General features: G+C 25.4%; 1 protein-coding gene and 1 long non-coding RNA gene across 3 annotated transcripts; one reads left to right on the forward strand and one right to left on the reverse strand.

Moving 5' to 3' along the window:
• The first annotated feature begins 139 nt into the window (after positions 1–139).
• Positions 140–22440, forward strand: LOC114126165 (protein crumbs). Of its 2 annotated transcripts, XM_027990051.2 has the most exons (38): positions 140–288; positions 4046–4407; positions 4497–4683; positions 5078–5203; positions 5259–5360; positions 5442–5558; positions 5648–5765; positions 5836–5974; positions 6041–6251; positions 8520–8639; positions 8891–9105; positions 9490–9658; positions 10502–10735; positions 10799–11035; positions 11099–11179; positions 11260–11409; positions 11469–11617; positions 11681–11762; positions 11836–11949; positions 12019–12178; positions 12668–12853; positions 12956–13175; positions 13241–13483; positions 13554–13766; positions 13838–14015; positions 14271–14581; positions 14677–14949; positions 16228–16749; positions 16829–17054; positions 17414–17577; positions 17640–17815; positions 17880–18053; positions 18843–19030; positions 19103–19218; positions 19303–19459; positions 19535–19698; positions 19761–19865; positions 20406–22440. In XM_027990051.2, the coding sequence occupies exons 1-38, from the start codon at positions 267–269 to the stop codon at positions 20625–20627; spliced, it is 6933 nt and encodes a 2310-aa protein (XP_027845852.2). In that variant the 5' UTR covers positions 140–266; the 3' UTR covers positions 20628–22440. The 2 variants fall into 2 exon arrangements, with proteins under 2 accessions (XP_027845852.2, XP_050058567.1); XM_050202610.1 differs by lacking the exons at positions 8891–9105; positions 9490–9658.
• On the reverse strand, positions 22128–22995 carry LOC126550660 (uncharacterized). Its single transcript, XR_007604739.1, has 2 exons — positions 22879–22995; positions 22128–22698 (listed from the first exon to the last, which is right to left on the reverse strand). It is a non-coding gene; the product is annotated as an uncharacterized LOC126550660 (long non-coding RNA).
• Between the last annotated feature and the right edge of the window lie 213 nt (positions 22996–23208).

A 23208-nucleotide genomic window follows, 5' to 3' on the forward strand; every position in this document is an offset into this window, starting at 1 on the left:
ACGTTATTATCTTCCGTTGTGGGGTGTAGTTTTTGTTGATGGAAGTTGGTTATTTTACATGAGTAATTAACCGACTCATCGTACGCTGCATGCATGTATTGTTTTCATTAAAGAAATATTTTCCACTTGTGTTGTGAAACGTCCACTGTTGCTGCTGTGTACCAGAACATCGTAGCACACACTCCAGCGACACGTACAACAACAGTTATTACGACGTCGTGTACGATCAAACTATGCTACGTCTGTGTAAACACTGAAGAAATACAATGCGGTCTATTATTTTAATCGGTGAGTTGTACCTAATACTGACATACATTTTAAACGTTTTTGTACATTGTGTTCAGTCCAAAATATAAGTACTAAGTGCTCAAGAAAAATAAGTTGTGTCAATGATCACTGAATGCTTAATGGGGATTATCACATTTGAATATCTCTGATCAATTAACGTCTAGTTTAATTATTTTGTTTTTAAGTAAAACTTAAGTGAATATGAAGTATTTGCGAGTTTTATTCCTATACTCTTGCATCTATTGGTTTTAATTACATTAAACAAAATTATTATTGCTTATTAGTTTGTTACAATAATGATTTGAAATACTAATGATATGCATTTTTAGAATACCTACGGCATACCCTAATGTGTTATCTCTATTTTACTAACATAAAATATCACATAGGCTTTAATTGATATTTTTATTTCAAAGGCTTAATATTTAACATAACTATTATACAAAACTCACTTAAAAATTAAAATATCAATATGTCTTCTCAATACCCTAGATAATTTTTTCCTTTAAGTTTGATAATTGGTGAATTTCCTTATATTAAAGCTAATAACATAAAGTAGATTACTAAATCCAATTTGTTGTAATGTATGACAAAGACAATACATGCTGATAAGACATCCTCTTAAGTAAAATAAGAATAATTTACTATATAGAAAAATTAGGACTTAGGAGCCTATCAATTTAGGTATTTATCTTGCTTCCCGATTTTTAAACAATAAATAATTTGACATACTTAATTTTAATTTTATGATAATTTGAAGTTATTGTTATTAGAATTAAAATGTTTAAGCTTATTATAATTTTGTATCTGTAAACATAGTTAAACCTTATTACCTATAATGTTTAATATTAAATTAAGATTCTCAATATTATTATTAGGAATTTCATTTATTTAATAATTTATTAAAAAATAAGTTTGGTCCAGTTTTCTTTAAATTAAGATGTTGACTGCATTTGTCTTTTTGCAGTTCACCCAGTGTGTGTGTCAGTTTTCTAAAAATAACATAAAAAATTGTTGCTATATGGTCATATGTTCAAATGGCATATAAATACATACAGTAGAACCCCAATTATTCAGACTAATTAATGTCAGGGGTGGTCTGGATAAGCAAATATCCGGATGATTGACATACCTATGACATATAAAAGGTTATATAATATGTATGTAATATAATTTAAAATTCTTAACCATAAACAAATAATTTTATTAAAATATTTAATTGAAACAAAATAAGCTTTAATTATATTATGTGACATATTTTAAAACTTAAAAAAGCCGACTTTCTTTTTTTTCTCGTCTGGTTGATTGGTGTTCGGATAATTAGAGTTCTCCTGTATTTTAAAACATGCGTTTAATAACGCTAAGTAATAAAAAAGTAACATTCAGAAAACGCGTAGGAAATAATAAACCATTTCCTTTAAATATATATTGGACGCTTAATGGTGTCAAACACATTGTTGAATGATCTTCATGATGCCAACTGGCGTCAGTACACAGTCAACGTGTTAAATATTTATTTTTAAGAAAACTTAACCTGCTAAAAATTGATGTGATTAAAAGTTTGATATTAAACATAAAGTAAAACATTAACTAAGTAATTAATATGATTAAAAATTATGTAAGTAACACATGTTAATATGTATATAGTATGTAATATATATTATACATTAAGGTACAATATTATAATTATATGTATTTTAAATGTATACTTAATACATGAAAAATGTTCTTTATATATGTAGAACTTTGGTTTTATTTCCAGTTATAAAGCTGTGATTACACATATAAGTATAGTATATATCTATAAATAAATATTACCTATACATTTATTTTTTATTGCGTTTCTGTTCATACTTTTTTGAGCAGTAAAATTAAGTACATACATTTTCAACTCAAGAGAGTGATTTTTTAGCAAATTTAATGTAGTTGGTACTTTAAGGGGTAAACAATTTCCAGTAGTTTTCAAAATAATCTGGAAGAACAAAAAAATTAAAGTTTAAAAAAAATTTGATATTTTTACATAAAATTGTTTTCGACAAATTTAATTTGGTTATGTTGTACTTAATTCAAAGATACATAATAATTGCAGTCTTGAATTTTTATCAAATATTTATGTTATTATTTTATAGACTTGAAACTATTTTCAAAATATTGTGGTGTTTTATGTAAAAATTATAAAAATTTGAATTTTCTACTTTTAATAAAATAGTTTTAAAATTGAATGAAGTACTTCAATGCTCTTACTTAATTAAAATTATCTAAGGTATAATATAGTTACATTTTTTTTTTTTTAAATATTTAAATTTTTACTAAACTTATCAAAATCACAAATATTTGCAAATTATTTTGTAGTTAAAAATTTCTACAATTTTTAATTTTATGCCAAAGGTTTGAAAATTTTAGTATAAAGTTTTTTTACGAGGTTTTTTATACAAGTGATTGAAATTGAAAATTTAATAATATTAAGTATTTAAGTATATAATTATGATTCTTCCTGTATTCTTACAGTGTTAATTAATTTGTTATTATTTAATAATATTAGTCATATAAACTGGAAACATTCCATTATTACTTAATTAACATTTTCTGTACACAATGAAATTTCAATAATCTTAGTTGTTTTTCATTTATATTGATAACATTTTTATGCTCAGTTTTAAAGTTTGAAATTTCCATGTAAGGTTTCTCATAAGTTATTTTTGCAGTAATTTAAAAATATAAAAAATACATAGAACATAGCAACACTCCTCTTTTATTTGTATTGTTTAATACTTGGCCAAATTATAAATGAAGCATAAACATCATTGTATTATAATGTACTCACTTCTGATTTACGTGAGTGATGGGGAGAAAAAAACTCAGAAAAAAAGAAAAAGATTTAGATTTATTCTTAAAAAATAAAGCGAATTATAGAAGTGGTATCTACATTGCAGCCAAGTCTAGTTTATGTCTCATTCAGAAACTGGCCAAGTATTAAACAATACAAATAAAAGAGGAGTGTTGCTCTTTAATATAGGAGTGCAGTGAGGTTATGAATTAAAAAAATAGCAGACTTAGCCACCATGTAGATTTTACTACTAACTAATTTAGAACTTGTCCTTTTTTCACAGTTTGGTTTTTGTTGGGGTTAATTTAACTTGTAACATGACATTTTTCATATAAAAATGTATGGTCAGGTCTATAGAGTATTTTTTATTCATTTTATTGTAAATAAAATTAATTATGTGCATTCATTGTTATATAAAGTGGAATGTATAGCCAGTGGCATATGTTTTTTGTTATTTTATTTGTATTAAAATACAATAGATTGACATGTGACAAGCTTTTCATGACTGGATAAATTAATGGATTAACTAAAAATGTTAAGGATATTCCTAATGATTAAAATAGGAAATAAATTACAATGATCGGTACTTTTCGGTTATCCTGACTACCACGAGTTTTAATTCCATTATCTCGACTACCTCCTCTAAGTCTTAATCAACATGAATTTGTCATTTATATAATTAATGTAATAATACTATATTATATTATTATAGTATAACCTTTATTATCACATAATCGCGATTACCTTTCTTTATACGACATAATTTTAAAAAATTAATTCAAAATTAATAACTGACTTGTATTATTTTCTGTTTATAGATTGTTAATGTTTTTTATAAATAAATAATATATTATATATTTAATATTATATATATGTATATAGCATTTATAATGTTACATGGAACTAATAAATTCTATGTTTTATTTTCAGTAAATGTATTTATACATTTGATATGCACAAACACTCAGAGGCCTGGAGGCGCATATTATAGAGAAGGATATTTCAATAGTTCATCATGGTTAAATTTATTTCCTCCCATTTCATTGTACAAACACATAGGATTCAGCTTTAGGACATGTTCTGGAGGACAAATATTCTCACAAATACAAGACTTGCCTTATACTCAAATTTCAGTGGATGTTTTTCATGATGGCTTGTTATTCACTACATTTCTCCAAAACAAACATTTTGAATCTAAAATCCAGGGGAATTTTTTTGATAATTCTTGGCATAATTTTAATATGATTTATAAGCTTGGAGAATTAACAATTTCTATTGATGGCTCACAACAAGTAAATAACTTTGTGTATTTAAAATTAAAATAATTCATCATTATTTGAAATACATACTGATATCATAATTTGTTGTTTTTTTTTTTTAGGTTATCGCAAATTCAACATTTAATTCAGAAATCTTAAATTCTGAAATTACTACTGACCAATCTAGATTAAGAGTAGGAGGTGGTTTTGAAGGTTGTTTATTAGAAGGCCCAAATTTTATTTTTAATTCATCATTAAATCAAGCTTATAAAGTTGTTTGGGGAAATTGTCCTTTAAAAAATCAGTCATGTATGTACTGTTAATATTAAATAATTTAGTACTTATCATATAAAATTTTCTGGTAAACTCATTGTGTTAATATACAGTGGAATCTCGATAACTCGAATCGATTGAGGGCGAAAAGAAAATTCAAGTTATTGAAAATTCAACTTATAGAGGTTTGAGTTATCAAGGTTCAATTATAACTTTGAAATTTTTAAGATAAAATAGTATAATGAGGTTTGCCCATAATAATTATATTATTTGATTTTATAGATAACAAAACTGTCTTAAAATTACATAGTAAGTGTTGACCTGCTGTTGTTTATGATTGAGTTTACTATAAAATTGTATCACTATCACTAATAAGTACCAATTATTTATGTAAATATTGTATATTTTATACAAAACTATTATTTTGCAGGCACGGATATCGATTACTGTTTTCATGCTCCTTGTATGATGCATGGAGTATGTGTTCCTAGGCAAAATAAATACCATTGTATCTGTCATCCTAGATATTCTGGAAATAATTGTGAAATCGATAATGGTAAATCTAATGTTTTATTTTTATGAATTATAATTTAATAACCATTATATTTCAGGATCTCCATGTTTAAAAAATAATAATCGTTGTATACATGGTCTATGTGAAGAAATAAAATATGGTGAAGATTTTATATGCCATTGTGATCAAGGATTTACTGGTGATATATTTGGAATTTGACCTAACATTATTTATATAGACTTAATTGTTAATATTTATTTATTTTAATATTATTGTTTAGGTAAATTTTGTGAAATCGAATTATCTGCACATGTTTGTGATAATAATCCATGTAGAAATAATGGTACATGTAAATTAACACCAGGAGGAAAAAGTTATGAATGTAGTTGTGCACCAGGTAAATTCATTTTTATAATTTCTGTATGTATTATAAATGGTTATAAATTATTTAATAATATACTATGCATTTATTTTTTTTTATTATAGGATTTAAAGGAGATGACTGTGAAATAAATATTAATGAATGTTTGTCAAGTCCTTGTCAACACGGAGGTATATGTATTGACGGTGTAAATAATTATACATGTGCTTGTAGTAAAACTGGGTAAATTTGTATTAAAAATGTTCTTATTTGTTTTAATTCATTGATTTAATATTTATTTGTTGGCATTTAGGTATAAAGGAATAAATTGTGAAACAAATATTAATGAGTGTGAAATAAATCCATGTTTCAATCATGGTGTTTGTTTTGATAACTATGGAAGTTATACTTGCCAGTGCCAATCGGGATTTGGAGGAATCAATTGTGAAATAGTAAATATTTTTATTTAATATTAAATGTCATATAAGTATTCATTTTTATTTTTATATATTATAAAGGATTTAAATGAATGTATATCAAATCCTTGTCAAAATGGTGGCCAATGTAGAGATAAAGTTGGAGCATATGAATGTCGTTGTGCTCTAGGTTTTGTCGGTAGAAATTGTGAAATTGATGTGGACGATTGTGAAACTGCTGTATGTCCAATAAACTCAATTTGTGTTGATGGTGTAGCATCACATTCATGTCATTGTAAATCAGGATTTACCGGTAAATAAATATTTATAATTATATTTTATTCTTATAACCACCTAGCATTTTTATTCTTGAATGTATATTTTGTTAGTGAATGAAAATTCATAAATCATAATGTATAATTTATTTTTTATTTCATAAAAAAAAAAGAAAATTGAATATTTGTGGTCTTATAATAATTAGGGCTCGGATTTATATGTATTTATGCTACCAAAATATGTGCTAAAAATCTCAGAATATGTATTTTACTAATATGATTTATATATTTATATTTAATTATATAATATATCCATATGAGTTCTTAATGAAACAAATTATATTTTAAATAGTAAAATTATTTAAAAAAGGTGTTACAAATTGTAAGATATAAATAAAAAAAACTAAAAAAATTAAAACATTAATTATCTTAATTACAATTTATGATAACATGCATTTTTAAATTTTCAATCGTTATCTATCGTTTATCGAGGTCATAAATATCGAACATTTGTTACTACAAATATTTTGTACTTTTGGAAACATTGGAAATAAAATTGTCTGTATTAAAAAATACAGTCGTACCTATATAATTAATAATTTTTAATAAATCACAAATGAACAAATTGTTAAAATATGAAGGAAAAAATAGAACTATTGAGAAATATGTAAAAATATGTAAAATAAAATATAGTTCATTTAAATGGAAATCCATTGAAACGAATTTATCACTTACCTAATTTAATTTATCAAGCCACAGTAAAAATATGTATTTACATATAAATCCGAGCCCTTATAATAATTAACTCAACCTAGGTTTTGTTATACTCTACTCTAAATAATAAGACACGTGTTCGCGCATGGAGGGGGGCTTTACTAATAAGCTGCATGTCGTATCAGTTGACACGATAACTGCCGCATGGTGGTGGCAGACGATCTACTCTGATAGGTTAGGCACGTAATAAGGTCGTTTGCGCACAAGTCTTCTTATTTGGAACAGAGTATACAATATACATGTTGATTTTTTCTATTTTATTATTTATAATTATTATGTTTATGTTAATATTATTATTTATAAATTGGCGTCATTGTTAAACGGTGATCTTACCATTTACAGTGGTCAGATACAATATTGAACTAGTGAACACTGGGCAGTTATTGTTTTACTCTCGTTTGATGATATATCAGAATCTGATATAGTTTTGTTGAGTATATACCGAGATGTACTGTATTGTGTTAATGTTTTATAAACACTTCTTTGTGAACTTAACAACCCTAGTTGTTCTACTTTTATTCTTGGCATTTACAGTGTGATTAATTTATTAGTTATTTAACCTATTGCTTTCTTAGTATTAAATTTATTTTATCATTATTATATAGAGTGATTATTTTATAATTCAACATTCATTGTTTCAAAATACATTAATTTTTTTACATAAATTGAACACAATTTTAATATTTTTTATTGTTATAATTTTTAAGTTTTTACTGTTTTGGCTAACAACAGACAAGTGTTCTATTATTCGTAATGATATTGCTACTAAAGAAAATGCAAAACCTATTGTTTAATGAAAGCCATGGTTTTATTCAATATTTATATTATGTAGGTACCTAATTATAACAAATATATAATGACATTTTAATTCTAAACTGTGCATGAAAAATCCGAACAATTCAACCAAATAGTTGTAACTGTTATATGTTTTTAAAGTTTAGATGAGGTTAGTAGTATACCAATATTTTTCAAGGATATCCGGTATCACTATCTGCTCACCTAAATTTTAAATACTGTTAATTATAAACTATTCGCTTGCATTTTATAATTTATGTATTGAATTATTACAAAAAATATTCTGCAACAGATTATAAAATTATATATGTATTTTGTATTCAAAAAAGTAAATAACTTGAAAAATTATAAGCGATTAAATGTGTTGTTTATTTAATTTGAAAATAATGTAAAAAATATATTTTCAAAAACAATTCTAAATTTTGAAATAATGAGTGTTTGGTGAAAGAATTGCCAAGTATAAAGTTTTTGTTATTTTTATATTTAGGTTAACCAATGAAATGTATGTAAGTGTATACTTTTTAATACAGCATATATTGAAAAACAATATTACTTAAAAACTAAACTTTACCTTAAAAACTTATGAATTGCTTGTTAATTTGTTATAAATTCAATTTGAACATAGCCATGTATTATACTAATTGAAAAATAATTTATGTTTAAAGAAAATATACTAATACCTACCTTTTATTTTTACAATTGTTTATTTATTCATTTACTTTTTAATTAATTATTAGGTATTCCTCCTAATTGCACTGAAATAACAGTCTGTAGTAGCCATCCTTGTCAAAATGGAGGTTCATGTGGTGTATTGCCAAATGGCCAATTTAATTGTTCATGTACATCAGGATACACAGGTATTTATTTTATATACTTAAAAAGATAAAAAAAGTTGTTTTTGTTGAATAGTTATTATAGGAAATTTTTATTCAATTAATTTATGATTTTAATATATGTATATGATAATGTTATATTTGTTAGTTAATTTTAATTAAAGACTTGAAAATGTTTATCATCACTTGTTAATACTAGACATTTTTTAAAATTAAGAGTAGTTTATTATTGCACAATATTGCATGAGTATAGTTTTGAGATAATATTATTACAGGCGCTTTTTGTGAGCATGGTATTATAGTGGCTCGTTCGCATGCTGATGATGGTTGTAAGATCACACCTTGTATGAATTCTGGCACATGTATATCCCAAGGATCTAATTATGAATGTAAATGTCCTACTGGCTTTACTGGTCGAAATTGTGAAATGACTATGACTATAAAATGTAATTCAGACCCTTGTCAGCATTTTGTGTCTTGTCATGATTATGTGAGTTGATTCATGTTGATAGTAAACGTTTATAATAAAAACTAATTCTTTTGTACAGAAGTGGCTATCATTTAGTTAAAGTATAGTTGATCAAAATTTTAAACATTTTCATATTTTCAAATAAATATATTTTAATACTTAAAATATTCTAGTAATTTTTATACGTTGTTATATTATGTTAAATATGACAGAATATAATACAATTGATTAATAAAATAATAAATCTTGTTTAATATTCTTTTATTGATATTTATTATGTTATTCAGCAACACCTTAAGTATTATGATAGCCAAGACTGTTTTTAAACATATTGTGTGCTTCTTTTTTAAAATCACAGCACTTTACACGTTTATGGTATCACCAACATTATTTTATCACTTGTAGGCTGGTGGGTACTATTGTGAATGTGAACCTGGTTGGTCTGGGCAACAATGTAATCAACGTGATCCTGGTCATGCTTGCAGTCCAAACACTTGTACTCATGGTGGGACTTGCATTCCATTAGGAGGACAAGCTGATAGTTTTCGTTGTGATTGTCCCCCAGGTTTTACTGGTAATAATAAAAAATATGTTAAAAATTCTTTAGATTTTTTTAAATTTATAAAAAAAAGTTTTATGATTTCATAAAATTTAAGAAATTGATATTAGTTGAATCTTATGTTTTAATTTTTTTAAATCAAATAATATTATATTACAATTATTTAATTATGCCAAATATTGTTACAATGGAATCACATGTCCTATATTATTTTTGTCTCTTAGCATTGCAAATAGTTCTCATTATGTTTAGGCATATAGCAATATATTAAAACCATTCACTTGTACTGTATTTTGCGAAAGAATATGAATATAACAAACATTTAACTTATGTGTTATAAGGGATGCACGCATTTAGTATTTTGATGGATACTGTTGTGTTGAGCTATAATAAAATTAAAAACTGCACTCATATTCTTTCGGAAAATATTGTAAACACAATTTATTATCATTTTATTTTAAGTTGATTATTAATTCACTTAAGTAAACAACTACAGATATTTATGTTTAAATACAAGTCATTTTTAATCATTATAAGATAAATATATACGTTTATACATGTATTAATTGAGTATATTTATTAGTTTAAAAATGTTATAATCAATATTAATCATTTAATTTAAAAAACAAATAATGCTTATTTTAAATAATTTTCTAACTGTACTTTATTTAATAAAAGAAGTAATCCTGGTTTCTAGCTTTTGCATCCTCAGACAAAAACTAGTCATTGTAAAGAATACTTCTTATATTGAATAGAGTGTAAATTTAGTTAAAAAATCAAACAGTTCTATTTCTTTTATTTTAGATATTTTATACATTTTAATATTTATGTTTATGTTATAAAATTAAAATATTATAGGTCAGACATGTCAAATAGATATTGATGAGTGTATGTCTAATCCATGTTTAAACGGTGGAATATGTCATGATCTTATTAATGGTTTTCGGTGTAACTGTACCGATAACTATATGGGTGCTTACTGTCAATTACCATATGATGCTTGTACTAAAAATCCTAGCCCTTGTTTGAATAATGGTACTTGTTTACATAAGACTTCCTCACTTAAAGATTATTACTGCAAGTGTTCTCCAGGTAAATACTTTAGAATTATCTTTAACTTTTAAGTTATTAATCTTTTTAAATATTTTACTTTAGGATTTGAAGGTAAAAATTGTGAAGTAAATATCAATGAATGTTTAATGGGAACTTGTCCAATTGGAAAAGTTTGCATTGATGGTATTAATACTTATGAGTGCAAATGTCCTGAAGGATATACAGGAGAAAATTGTTCAAAGTTATTAAACGATTGTCGAGATCGTGTTTGTAAAAATAACTCTACTTGTACAGAAAGTTCTGATGGTTATACTTGTCATTGCACACCCGGTTTTACAGGTGATATAATAATAAATACCTACTAAGTTTAAAAATTTTATTTTTTATTAAATAAATATTTAGGTATAAATTGTGATCAAGATATAAACGAATGTGAGGTCAACAAAGAAGTATGCAACTATGGAATTTGTGTTAATACTAATGGTTTGTTAAACTATTTTTTATTTTAATTATAATGTTTATTTATTATTATAATATGTATTTTATTCTAATAATGATATTAGGGAGTTATCAATGTTTTTGCCGTCCAGGATTTTCTGGTGACAATTGTGATGTAGATTTTGATGAATGTTTGTCACAACCTTGTTATAATGGTGCTACATGTGAGAATAAAATTAATGGTTTTAATTGTATTTGTCCTCCAGGGTATTCTGGTATGTATTGAATAAATTAAAATTAAAATATGTATTGTAACAATATAATTTATTTTTAGGTAAAGTTTGTAATATTGATGTCGATGAATGTAACTCAAATCCTTGTTTTAACGGTGCTACTTGTATTGATAATATTGCATCTTTTTCATGTTCTTGTCCGATTGGCTTTACTGGAAAGCTCTGCGAAACAGATATTGATGACTGTGAAGTTAGTATATCTATTGCTTTAATAAAAAAAAATATTTTAATTAAAATAAATGTATGGTTTTAGTCTTCTCCGTGTCAAAATATGGGCTTATGTATTGACAGACTTAACAGTTATGATTGTAATTGTACTAATACAGGATTTGAAGGCATGTACAATTATTATTAATAAATAAATATTATTATGCTATAGTCAACAGTGTTAACATTTTTTTACTGTAGGAAATCACTGTGAGTTGAATATAAATGATTGTATACATAACCTATGTGAGAATAATGGCACGTGTATAGATGGAATAAAAGACTATTCTTGCAAGTGTTATGCTGGTTATACAGGTAATAGTAAATTATTATCAAGTATTTTAATTTTAGTTATTATATTTGTTGTATAAATATTTGTTCTAGGAAAAAATTGTGAAGTTGATATAAATGAATGTGAAAGTAATCCTTGCCAATTTGGGGGCACTTGTCTTGAACACTCTAATATATCATTATACAATCAAAAAGATAACAATAACTTATCAGCAATATTTCAACAAGAGTTCAATTATGCTACGGCTAATGGGTAAATACAATTTATGAAGATATTTTTCATTCATTTTTATGATAAATACAAAAATTGATTGTTATAGGATTATTTATCTTTTACATTTAAAGTTATTTTATTTTTATCTATTTTCTTAAATTTTATTTTATCACTTACTTCTACTACATTTTACTTTTTCTTCTACAAGTTTAGACTAATTAAAAATTTATATATATAACTACATACATAAGGTATCCAAATAACTAATTCACTTCAAACATAATAGGTAATATGATAATTGTTTAATTTTATTTGTTATTTCATTTAAATTCCTAACATATTTAAGAATCATAATTTATTCACTATTAAAGCTTTTTTAAGTCTGGTTTATGTATTGTGATATCTAAAAGTTGATTTTTTTGTAAGTTGTTATTATATGTCCTATAATTAATATCACAGAATACATATTATTATATTATTAATATAGTGCATAATATACTTATAATATTATTCCTATAAATGTTTCAGATTTGAATGTTTATGTTTACCTGGTACAACGGGTATTAAATGTGAAATTGATATTAATGAATGTGAAAGCAGTCCATGTCTTTTTGGTCAATGTGAAAATAGAATTGGTGGTTATATATGTACATGTGAAGATGGTTATGAAGGCGTATATTGTGAAATTGACATTAATGAATGTGAAAGATTCAAGTATGATTTATAAATAATTTATATTAAATGATTCATTTGAATTTTATTAAATTAATATTTTTGTATTAATGTGGTATTTACTTAAAAATAATTATTTTACAGACCTTGTGATCATGGCACTTGCATTGATCGCCGTGCTGGTTACTATTGTGATTGTATACCAAAGTATGGTGGTAAAAATTGTTCTGTTGAATTATTTGGATGTCAGGGTCCACAACCATGTTTAAACAATGGAACTTGTAGACCATATTTGTTTGATGAGACTGAACATCGCTATAATTGTACTTGTCCATATGGATTTCATGGTCATATATGTGATAAAGTTAGTTAAATAAAAAATTTAAAAAAAGACTAACTAATTTATTAATTTCAATCATTTTGTTTTAGACAACTACTATGTCACTAACTGGTGAGTCTCGTATTGTGGTCAACACCACTAGAGATGAAGGCTATGACATATCATTTAGATTTAAAACAACATTACCAAATGGTCTATTAGCAATTGGTGGTGGATCTACATTTTACATATTAGAATTGGTTAAAGGCCGTTTGAATTTGCATTCAAGTTTGTTAAATAAGTGGGAAGGAGTATTTATTGGTTCTGAACTTAACAACAGCCAATGGCAAAAGGTAAACTATCCCGTTCAAAAAACTTAATAATTAAAAATCAATATTTTAAACTATTTTTTTTACTATTAAGGTTTTTGTTGCTATTAATTCATCACATTTAGTATTGTCTGCAAATGAAGAACAAACTATTTACCCTATTAGTTTAAATGAAGGAGCTAATCCTACACATACTAGTTTCCCTACTACATATGTTGGTGGAACTATTTCAAATTTGAGGCTTTTACCTCACGGACCTCCATTCTTTATTGGCTGTATTGAGAATCTGCTTATAAATGGACAATGGGTTAGAAAAACAATTATATTTTGAATAAAAATATAAAATACTAACTAGAATATAATTAAATATTTTTTTAGGTTTTACCAGATGATAAAGTAGGTTCAACTATAGGTTTAACTAATGTTGATATTGGATGTCAAAGAGATGACCAATGCTTTCCCAATCCATGTCATAATATTGGTCATTGTACTGATTTATGGAAAACATTCAGTTGTACATGTGAAAGACCATATCTTGGAAATACTTGTCAATACAGTAAGTTTTTTTTTTTTTTTGTACTTAAAAGATGCAATATTAAAAAAACGTATAGTCTGTCTCACAAAAGAAAGATACTGTTTGGCATTTGAAGACTGAGCTACAAACTGGTGTTAGGTCAAATGTGGTTGTAGTATTAGGTGTGGGGCAGTGGGGAGATGCACAAAATACCTGGTTTTTGTCAAAATGCAGTACTTTTTTTTTATGAGACAGTCTGAGTCATAATTTATAAATTTATTTCATTTTTTGAAACAGGTTTCCCAGCTGCAACATTTGGTCATGAAAATATCACTAATAGTCTTGTCACAGTAAACGTATATGCTGTTGCCAAACGAGCTGTTAGAAATATTGTGGATATATCAATGTTTATTCGAACACGTCAAACACGAGGAGCTATATTTTATTTAGGATCTATGCCAGGAATGGTTACATTTTCTGAAGAAACTCATATTGCAGCTGAACTTGAAGGTGGTGAACTATTAGTTAGAATACAATTTAATGCCACTCCTGAATCATACACTGTTGGAGGGGTAAAACTAGATGATGGACATGACCATTTAATACAAGTAAACCTATGATTTTAAAGTCATAAACTTTGACTTATTTATTGTACTTAGTATTGTTATTAAGTAAATTCATAATAATAAATATATTTATTTAGGTTGTTCGTAATATAACATTAGTTCAAGTAAAAATCAATGGAACAGAATATTTTAGAAAAACTATAAGTGCAACAGGTCAACTTGATGTCCAAGTTTTATACTTGGGAGGTTTTCCATCTTCTAAACCATCAAGGCGTGATTTATCAGACCCATTAATTGTTATGGATAACATTTTACCTCGTCCTAATACTATAGAACGACATATTCGTCAAACAACAGCTGATAAGTTTGATGGAATACCTCATTTTAAAGGAATAATTCAAGATGTACAGGTAATATATGATAAATTATTATTATTTATTATTTTCTAGAAAACCATTCTTAAATGCCCCTCTAATTTTTAACCGTGTTATAATATTTTTTTTTTTTTTTTTGATGATAGAAAAGTGATAGGATTTTATTTATCTTCTATTTGTCACTATTAGATTAAAATAAACTTAATTTAAAATTATTCATATCTATTTTTATTTATGTATTTATATTTATTTTGAAATCTAAAATTATTAAAATATGTCAAAGGAAAATTTATTATGTTTAATCAATTTAAATTTATCTTGTTCCTGAACAACTTATTGAAGGTTAACAGTACCCAGAGTCAAAATGTAGAGATGATCTTAATCATTTTCAGTAGTAAATCTAGTTTTACTAATCACCACTGAAACTTATCTATTTTACAAATTATTCCTATTACTTTTCTTAAATGATTTTATTGATGTAATAATTACTGATACTAGATGTCCATATAATAAAGACATGTAGTTATCATAGGTTTTTGAGTTTATGTTTGATTTGTTCATCATGATATCATTATAAATAATTAATGAATACTAAAAATTATATTTATTTAAATTTTATTTTTCTTTGACTATAAATAAATCTAGGATGAACTAGAAAAAGTATGTACAAAAATTATCCACATGTCTTATCCCCGTATTACAAATGTATAATGTTATAAGTTTGTATAGTATATAAATAATGTCTGTGAAGTTGTCCCCCCCTCTCTCACTATGAACAGTTTATGTGAAAATAATGTATATATTTTGTAAATATTGCAAATTGGTTTTTAGAATTCAGATAAAATCACAATTAAACTTCACGGATACTAATAGCTGGAAAAAAAACTTGTAAAATTTAGTTAACTTGTGAATTTTAAAAACCAATTTGTAACTAATTTTATTAATTTGTTAAACAGTACAATGTGTCAATGTATATAATCCCATTGAGTTAGTTGCATTGATACAACACTGGTTGACTTATTGGGGGTGTCAAATTAGAGTTGTCTGACCATAGCCCGAATAAACTAGTTGCTGCCCAGGTTGCTTCTTATGTTCTGTAAAATCATTGAGTATTTAATATTTAATAATGAGTAAAAAAATTTTTATAATTCATATAAATTATAAAATTATTTTTATTCTACTTGAAGAATAGTATTATCCATCTTAGTCTCATCGTGTACTCATTTAACAAAAGTTTTTGAAAATCAAAAAATTAAGTTCTTTGAAAAACTTAGCTTATAAATATGATTTTAATTTGATGTTTATAATTTATAGATAAGCAATGGATCTCAAATAATGGTTGTTGAGTTTTATCCATTAGGAATTGAAAATAAAGACTTAGTTGTACCAAAAGCATTTGGTAGTGTATCATTTAATCGAAATGAAATTGCACAAGGTGTTTTGTCTGATAATACATGCCGTTCAGAACCTTGTCATAATGATGGAGTATGTTCAGTAACCTGGAATGATTTTACATGTAAATGTCCATTGGGTTATAAAGGAAAACAGTGTCAAGAAATGGAATTTTGCCAACTTCAAGATTGTCCTTTGGGCAGTGAATGCAGAAATTTAAATCATGGATATGAATGTGTTGCCAATATTACATTAGATAGTCGAAATACTACTGAGCCACTTTTACAGTACAGCTTTATTAAAGGACAACAGGTTATTCCATTAACTCATATTGAAGTCAGTTATCGAACTAGAACTGGTGGAACAATCATGTATGTATCCAACAAGAAAAAAATCAGTGATTCTGAGTTTACGTTCTTCACTATGATTGCTTATAAAGATCGGGTATTACAATTTAATAAGTCATATTATTATAAATATTATTATTTTGTACAATAACTTAAAGTATATTTCTATTTTATAGTTTATAATTGCATGGAAATTGGAAAAAGATAGTTCCATTAGTACTAAACAAGTGCACAAAGACTATTTAGATTCCGAGTGGACAACTATTGTTTTCAAATTAGCTGATAATAAAATTCAAGGTGGTTTGGTTGGTGCGATAGATGACACAAATCAGTTCCTTATTGCTGGAAATTTCTCATTATCCAACTGGATTGATTTAATTACATCAAATACCATACTTATAGGTAAATGTTTGATATTATATTATTATATTATACTAGAATACCTTATTTTTATTTCGGAACTGGTACATCAATAAAATATTAATATAATATCATTTATGTTAGACTATCAAAATATATAAATAAACTGCTTTAAAATTAATAATTCCATTTAATTCAGTTTCATAACAATTCAATAAGCATTGTAACAATCAAAGTAGTAAAGTGGTATACAAAATTTCTCATTATCAGTTGTTTCTAGACAATTTTAAATTTACTTTTGTTTTTTTACCTTTATCATTCATAATCCTTATTTGATTAATATTTTTAATATATGTTATGTATAATATTTTTGTAACAATATTATAAATTTGTTTTCTCAGGAAGAGGAGAACGCTATCATGATATAATAGGAAATAATGTTGAACATGCGACATATTTGACTGATGCAGATACAAATTCATTAGATATAGTTGATTCTGACTCAAAATTGAATTTTGAAGATGCAATGCAACATGATGTACCTTCTGTGGGAGGATTTTATAAGGTATTTAATTTATATATTATGTATATAAAAAATTGTTAATACATTATGTTGTGAATTTGTAGGGTTGTCTTGGAGAAATAAGAATTGGTGGTTTGTTGTTACCTTATTTTACACCATCTCAACTTAATACCAACAATCAAACCGATCATTTTGTGATGTTATCACATAATTCAATCATTGAACATTTTGATTTAGATTGTTTGCTTTGCTATGACTCTGAATGTAAAAATGATGGAAGGTAAAAATTAAAAAACTATATTATACACTTTCTATTTGTTGTTTAATATATTTTATCTTATTAGATGTAAAGAAGCTACTGAGTCCTATGTTTGTGAATGTCAACCTGGTTATGAAGCTGACGACTGCTCTGTAAATATTAATGAGTGCTTGTCTAATCAATGTAAAAATGGAGCAGAGTGCATTGATGGAATTGCCAATTATACATGTCATTGTAATGCTGGTTGGACAGGCACATTGTAAGTGTACTATTTTTTAATAACAATAATTTAAAGTTAATGTATTAATTATTAACCATAAAGACTTAAGTTAGAATTCTATGGCATCTATTTGGGTTTAATAATTTGAAAAATTACGCATTCACAGACATTTTGTTTATGTTTTATTATGCATACTTATTAGACATAATAAAACTACCAGTGGCGGCGCTCATGGTATGGTGCATAGGAGCACGTGAACCACCAAAAAAAAAAAAAATAAAAATATATATAAAATGTATTAAATTTCTCTTATTAGACTACATATAAATATAATTGATTATAATTATGCATATTATGGTCTGTACTAAAAACAAATATAAATTAATAAAAAAAAGTTTCTGCAGCTTATATGGTGAAAAGTGTGTTTATAAACGATTAAATAATTCGCGGAGCGCAAATGTGTTTCATACATCCTATAGGAAGTGTAAAAAAAAATTCTGTAGGCACTCGTCTCACAATTTTGATTATAAGTCAGCGATCCTTTACCTATAATCATTTAATGACAATTCATCGCAAACCTGAGGCTTATAATAGTATGAAATATCATACTGATATATTAAATATTGTAATATGGCATAATAATAAATTATTATTATAAATATATATTCTATTCATTGTATTGATACAACATAATGGATGATAAATGTTATTATTTAATAATTAATAATAATATTTTGAATGTACGTATCTAGATGCATAATTTTTATGATATATTCAGTATAGTAGTGGTATTATAATATCTTCATGACATTAACTATTATGTTTTAGCTGTGAAATTGATATTAATGAATGTGAATCCAGCCCATGCCACAACAATGGTATTTGTATCGATCAGTTAGGTAAATTTGAATGTAATTGTACAGATGACTATGAAGGAGTAACGTGTGAACAATTAAAGCTTATTACTTGTGATAATCTACCATGTAAAAATGGTGCTGATTGTTTTAAAATTCCAGGTATATTACAAAATAATTAAAAGATTGCTTTTAATTTTGAAATTTGATTTGTATAATTTTGTTATGTTATAGATCAATTTGGTAATAATTATACCTGCTCATGTTTAGAGGGATTTTCAGGCTCAACTTGTGACACAGCATTCTGTGATATTAATGAGTGTCAGAATAATGGTTTATGTAAAAAAGAGGTATTAATATTTGTCTTTATATGATAATTATTAATTATTTTTAATTATATCAGAATGAATAAATAATACAAAATAAATTGACAGGAATCTCCTTTCTGTGAATGTCCAGTGGGCTTTAAAGGACATCTTTGTGAGCAAAATATTGATGATTGTTTGGATAATGGCAATCAACAAAAATGTCAGCACGGTGGACAATGTATTGATGGTATTAATGAATTTACTTGTAATTGTACAGAAACTGGTAAGTTAATTAAAAAAATTATAAAATTATGTTTTTTATTTATTTTTTTATTTTATTTTATTTTTATTTTTTTAGGATATACAGGCGATGATTGCAGTATTGATATTGATGAATGTTTCGATCTTAATATACAATGTGGTCACCGTGGAGAATGCAAGAACACACCAGGTTCTTTTATTTGTCTATGTGAAAAAGGATATTGTGGACATCTTTGTGATTTGAATAATCCTTGTTTACTGGTAAATATTTTTAATCTTTTGTATTTAAATATGCTATTATAATTTTTAATACCATTTATTAGGAAAATCCTTGTCAAAATGGAGGTTTTTGCCAAGAACATTGCACTGATGTAATAGTCTATGAATGTCAGTGTGCCAATGGTTATGTTGGACAAAATTGTACTGAGGTAAATGATAATAAATAATTTCATTAATGTTATATAATAAACATTTTTAAATAATAGTTTTGTTTTAAATAAAAGGTAACATTTTTTTAAATTGGTAAATTATAAAGTTTAAATCACAAAATGTTGTCTGATACTCTAAAATGCCAATACATATAGGTATGGTAACATCTAATTGACAAATAGGTTCAATTTATTTAATTTAACTTACTTGTCTTTTAATTACCATTACTAAAAAATGGTACCTTTGTTATATAAACCATAATTCGAAATACCTTATATACCTTATAACCAGATGAGAAATAACTTGATAAATTATTCAACTTAAAATTATTTTTGATTAAGCTGATAATTACGTCAATGGTTAATACATTTATACTCAATACTGATTATGTATGAAATGAAAGTCTATATATTTAGTATCTGATGCCTCTCAATGATAATTTTTGATGAAAATACTTATTTTATATTATTTATTAAAGCTTAATATTTTCATTATGTTTTTAATTTATGTGATTTATCTTTAACATTTTGTTATTCTAGTTGCCTATCATTCATAACTATGCAGATATAGCATTAATTGTTGGTCCAATATTACTTATTCTACTTATTGGTGGAATGGGCAGTTTGCTTGTACTATTAATGATGGCACGAAAAAAAAGAGCCACACGAGGTACTTATAGCCCAAGTTGTCAAGAGTATTGCAATCCTAGAGTTGAATTAGACAATGTTCTGAAACCACCACCGGAAGAACGACTTATCTAATTATTATTTTATTTTTTTTTTAAACTATTTTAAGAACAATTATTCAATAAGTTATAATATTTTATACATTTTAACAGTTTATGAATTTTATTTTAACTATATTAATGATCTCTTTATTTTTGTTTAGCGGCCATTTTGTACACTTCATTAAATTCATCATACATTTTATGATTTTTATTTAAATTATAATTTTTCCAATATTCTGTTTCTACTTATGTATATTTAACAAATTAGTTGATTATCATCCAACTTAATGCAATGAAGTTTTTTTTTTATTTATACTTATTTAATAGTATAAAATTTTTTTTATATCAATTCTTATAAACAATTATTGATGATTTATAATAGAAAAAGTATTACATTGATTAAGCTTATTTAGGATAATTCAAGTTTCATAGATTTCAGTTCCATACCCATTAATGAAACTATATTAAAATATATTTTCATTTAAAAAATATATAGTTTAATAGTTTTGTACAGTATTTTTAAAAATAATTCTGTTATATAATAATGATGCACTTTGAATTGAGACATTTAATATATATATATATATATATTGATTTTAAATATTTAAACTTCAAAAGTTGGAACAAAGTATTTACTTACTGGTTTTTGTAATTTTTATATTATTATTATGCACTACTAAATATTATTTTTTTATGTTAGATGTATTTAAATTGAATAACTTATTTTTAAGTAGATGGTGTATTTATTTACAATTTGTATTTCAACTAAAACAGATCAATTTTTTTAAACTTTATTTTATTTTAATTATAGTCTGGTAGTTACTTCCATAAATATTAATTTGTATTATAATTTTTGAATGAACATTTTCAGCTCTCTTTAATAATTATTATGTAACCATCTTTATTTTTATTGATTTATTTTCATCCTATTTATTGTAAGAAACATAAAGTATAAAGCAATCTGATGTATTGAGCATCATAAAATATTAAATTGTATCTCTTAACTGATATTGCATTTGTATGGTGTTCAATATTAATTGGTCTTTTTATTATAAAAAGAGAGCTTGCCCATAAACTTTTTTTTACATTATGTTATATGCTTACTTAATAGTGTTAATCATATTTTTGTGATATAATCCGTGAAACTATACATTGTATTTAATTGTATTTTTAGGGTTTAATTATTCCGTCCACAGTTAATTGTGTAACAACAGGGTAGTTGTAAAATTTATATAATCCCATACACTTTTTGAACAGATTTAATTTTTTGATACACACAAATTAAAAAGGTATAAAGTAGATTGTAATGTTAAAAACAATTGTGTGCCCTCAACATTCAGTAACCTGTAAAGATTAGTATGAAATATATTTATTTGTATTGTATTATATTTATTGTTTGCTATTTTGTGGTATTTCTGATTTCTTTAACCCCTCTTAATAGTGTTGAATTAAATTAAATCTGTTTGAAAAATGTGTGTTACATATTTAATAATATGTTATATTTCAAACAATATACTTGGTGTAAGTGTATGTATTATTTTTTTTTTTGGTGAAACTACACTCACTATAAATGTGCAGTGTGTACCCATTGTATATTTTTTATCAGTATTATATGCCATTTTATGAAAATCAATTAAACACAATTATTTTTATCAAATTATAATTTTTTTATATTCTTGAAATATTTTTGGAATAAATTGTGTTTAATATTATTTTGTATTAATTTGGCAACGTTTAAAGTAATATTCATATTTTAAAATTGGTTTTTTTTTCAATCATTTAATTACCACTATCAGTGTATACAATTTTTATGTAAAATAAACATTTCAAATAATAATCATGTAAAATTTTATTTGTTTTTTGTCTAGCTTAATTCACATATAAAATTGGCTTTGAAAGAAGAAAACTGATTGTTCCATTTGAAACCTTCCAATTCTTTATTCCAATTCTCTACTCAATCTTCATCATTGCCTTTGGCTTGTCTTGAACATTGTTTGATTTGCCTTTCAGCCAATTTGTATACCAGAATTTTTGGCCGTTGCCTAACCAAATGAATTTTGATAGATCGTTTCCAGAGGTTCGAAAATGAGAATCTTCACCGTAACCTAAACAATTAATTAATGCTATTATACTAAACAGTACCAACAAGTCAAAACATTCATAACACTGGTCACTGAATAAATACCCCCATGTGTGAGTATACATCATAGAATAAATTAAGTATAAAATGTCATCTGTTCCCTAGTTACCTACATCATTATAATTTCTCTAAAATGTTTTCTTACCAAAATCCTCCAATTATTTCACCACATCCAAATGTTCTTGTTCATTGCAGTGGCGCAACCAAGATTTATTCAAGGGTCAAGGAAAATTTTTGATTTATTATATACCTATTGTTTTTCTGTTTTCTGAGTAACTTTAAAAATATAAAATAAAAATAAATACTATGACATGAGCCAAGGGGGGGGGGGTCCACCCCCCTGGGTTTGCCACTGGTTCACTGATAATGTTAGTCAATTGCATTCCATAATAGGGGCAAAACGATATGAAGTCATACCAATTGGCCTATTATTGTGTACAGAACAAAATAATAATATAATAGTATGTAGGTAGGA

This window comes from Aphis gossypii, chromosome 3, assembly GCF_020184175.1.
Source record: "Aphis gossypii isolate Hap1 chromosome 3, ASM2018417v2, whole genome shotgun sequence".
NCBI classification, from domain to species: Eukaryota; Metazoa; Arthropoda; class Insecta; order Hemiptera; family Aphididae; genus Aphis; species Aphis gossypii.

Coding starts and splice junctions, on each gene's coding strand:
- LOC114126165 (XM_027990051.2), top strand. CDS start 267: ATGCGGTCTATTATTTTAATCG. Junction 5,361..5,441: donor TTGTGATCAAGGATTTACTG/GTGATATATTTG, acceptor ATTATTGTTTAG/GTAAATTTTGTGAAATCGAA. Junction 12,854..12,955: donor AATGAATGTGAAAGATTCAA/GTATGATTTATA, acceptor ATTATTTTACAG/ACCTTGTGATCATGGCACTT.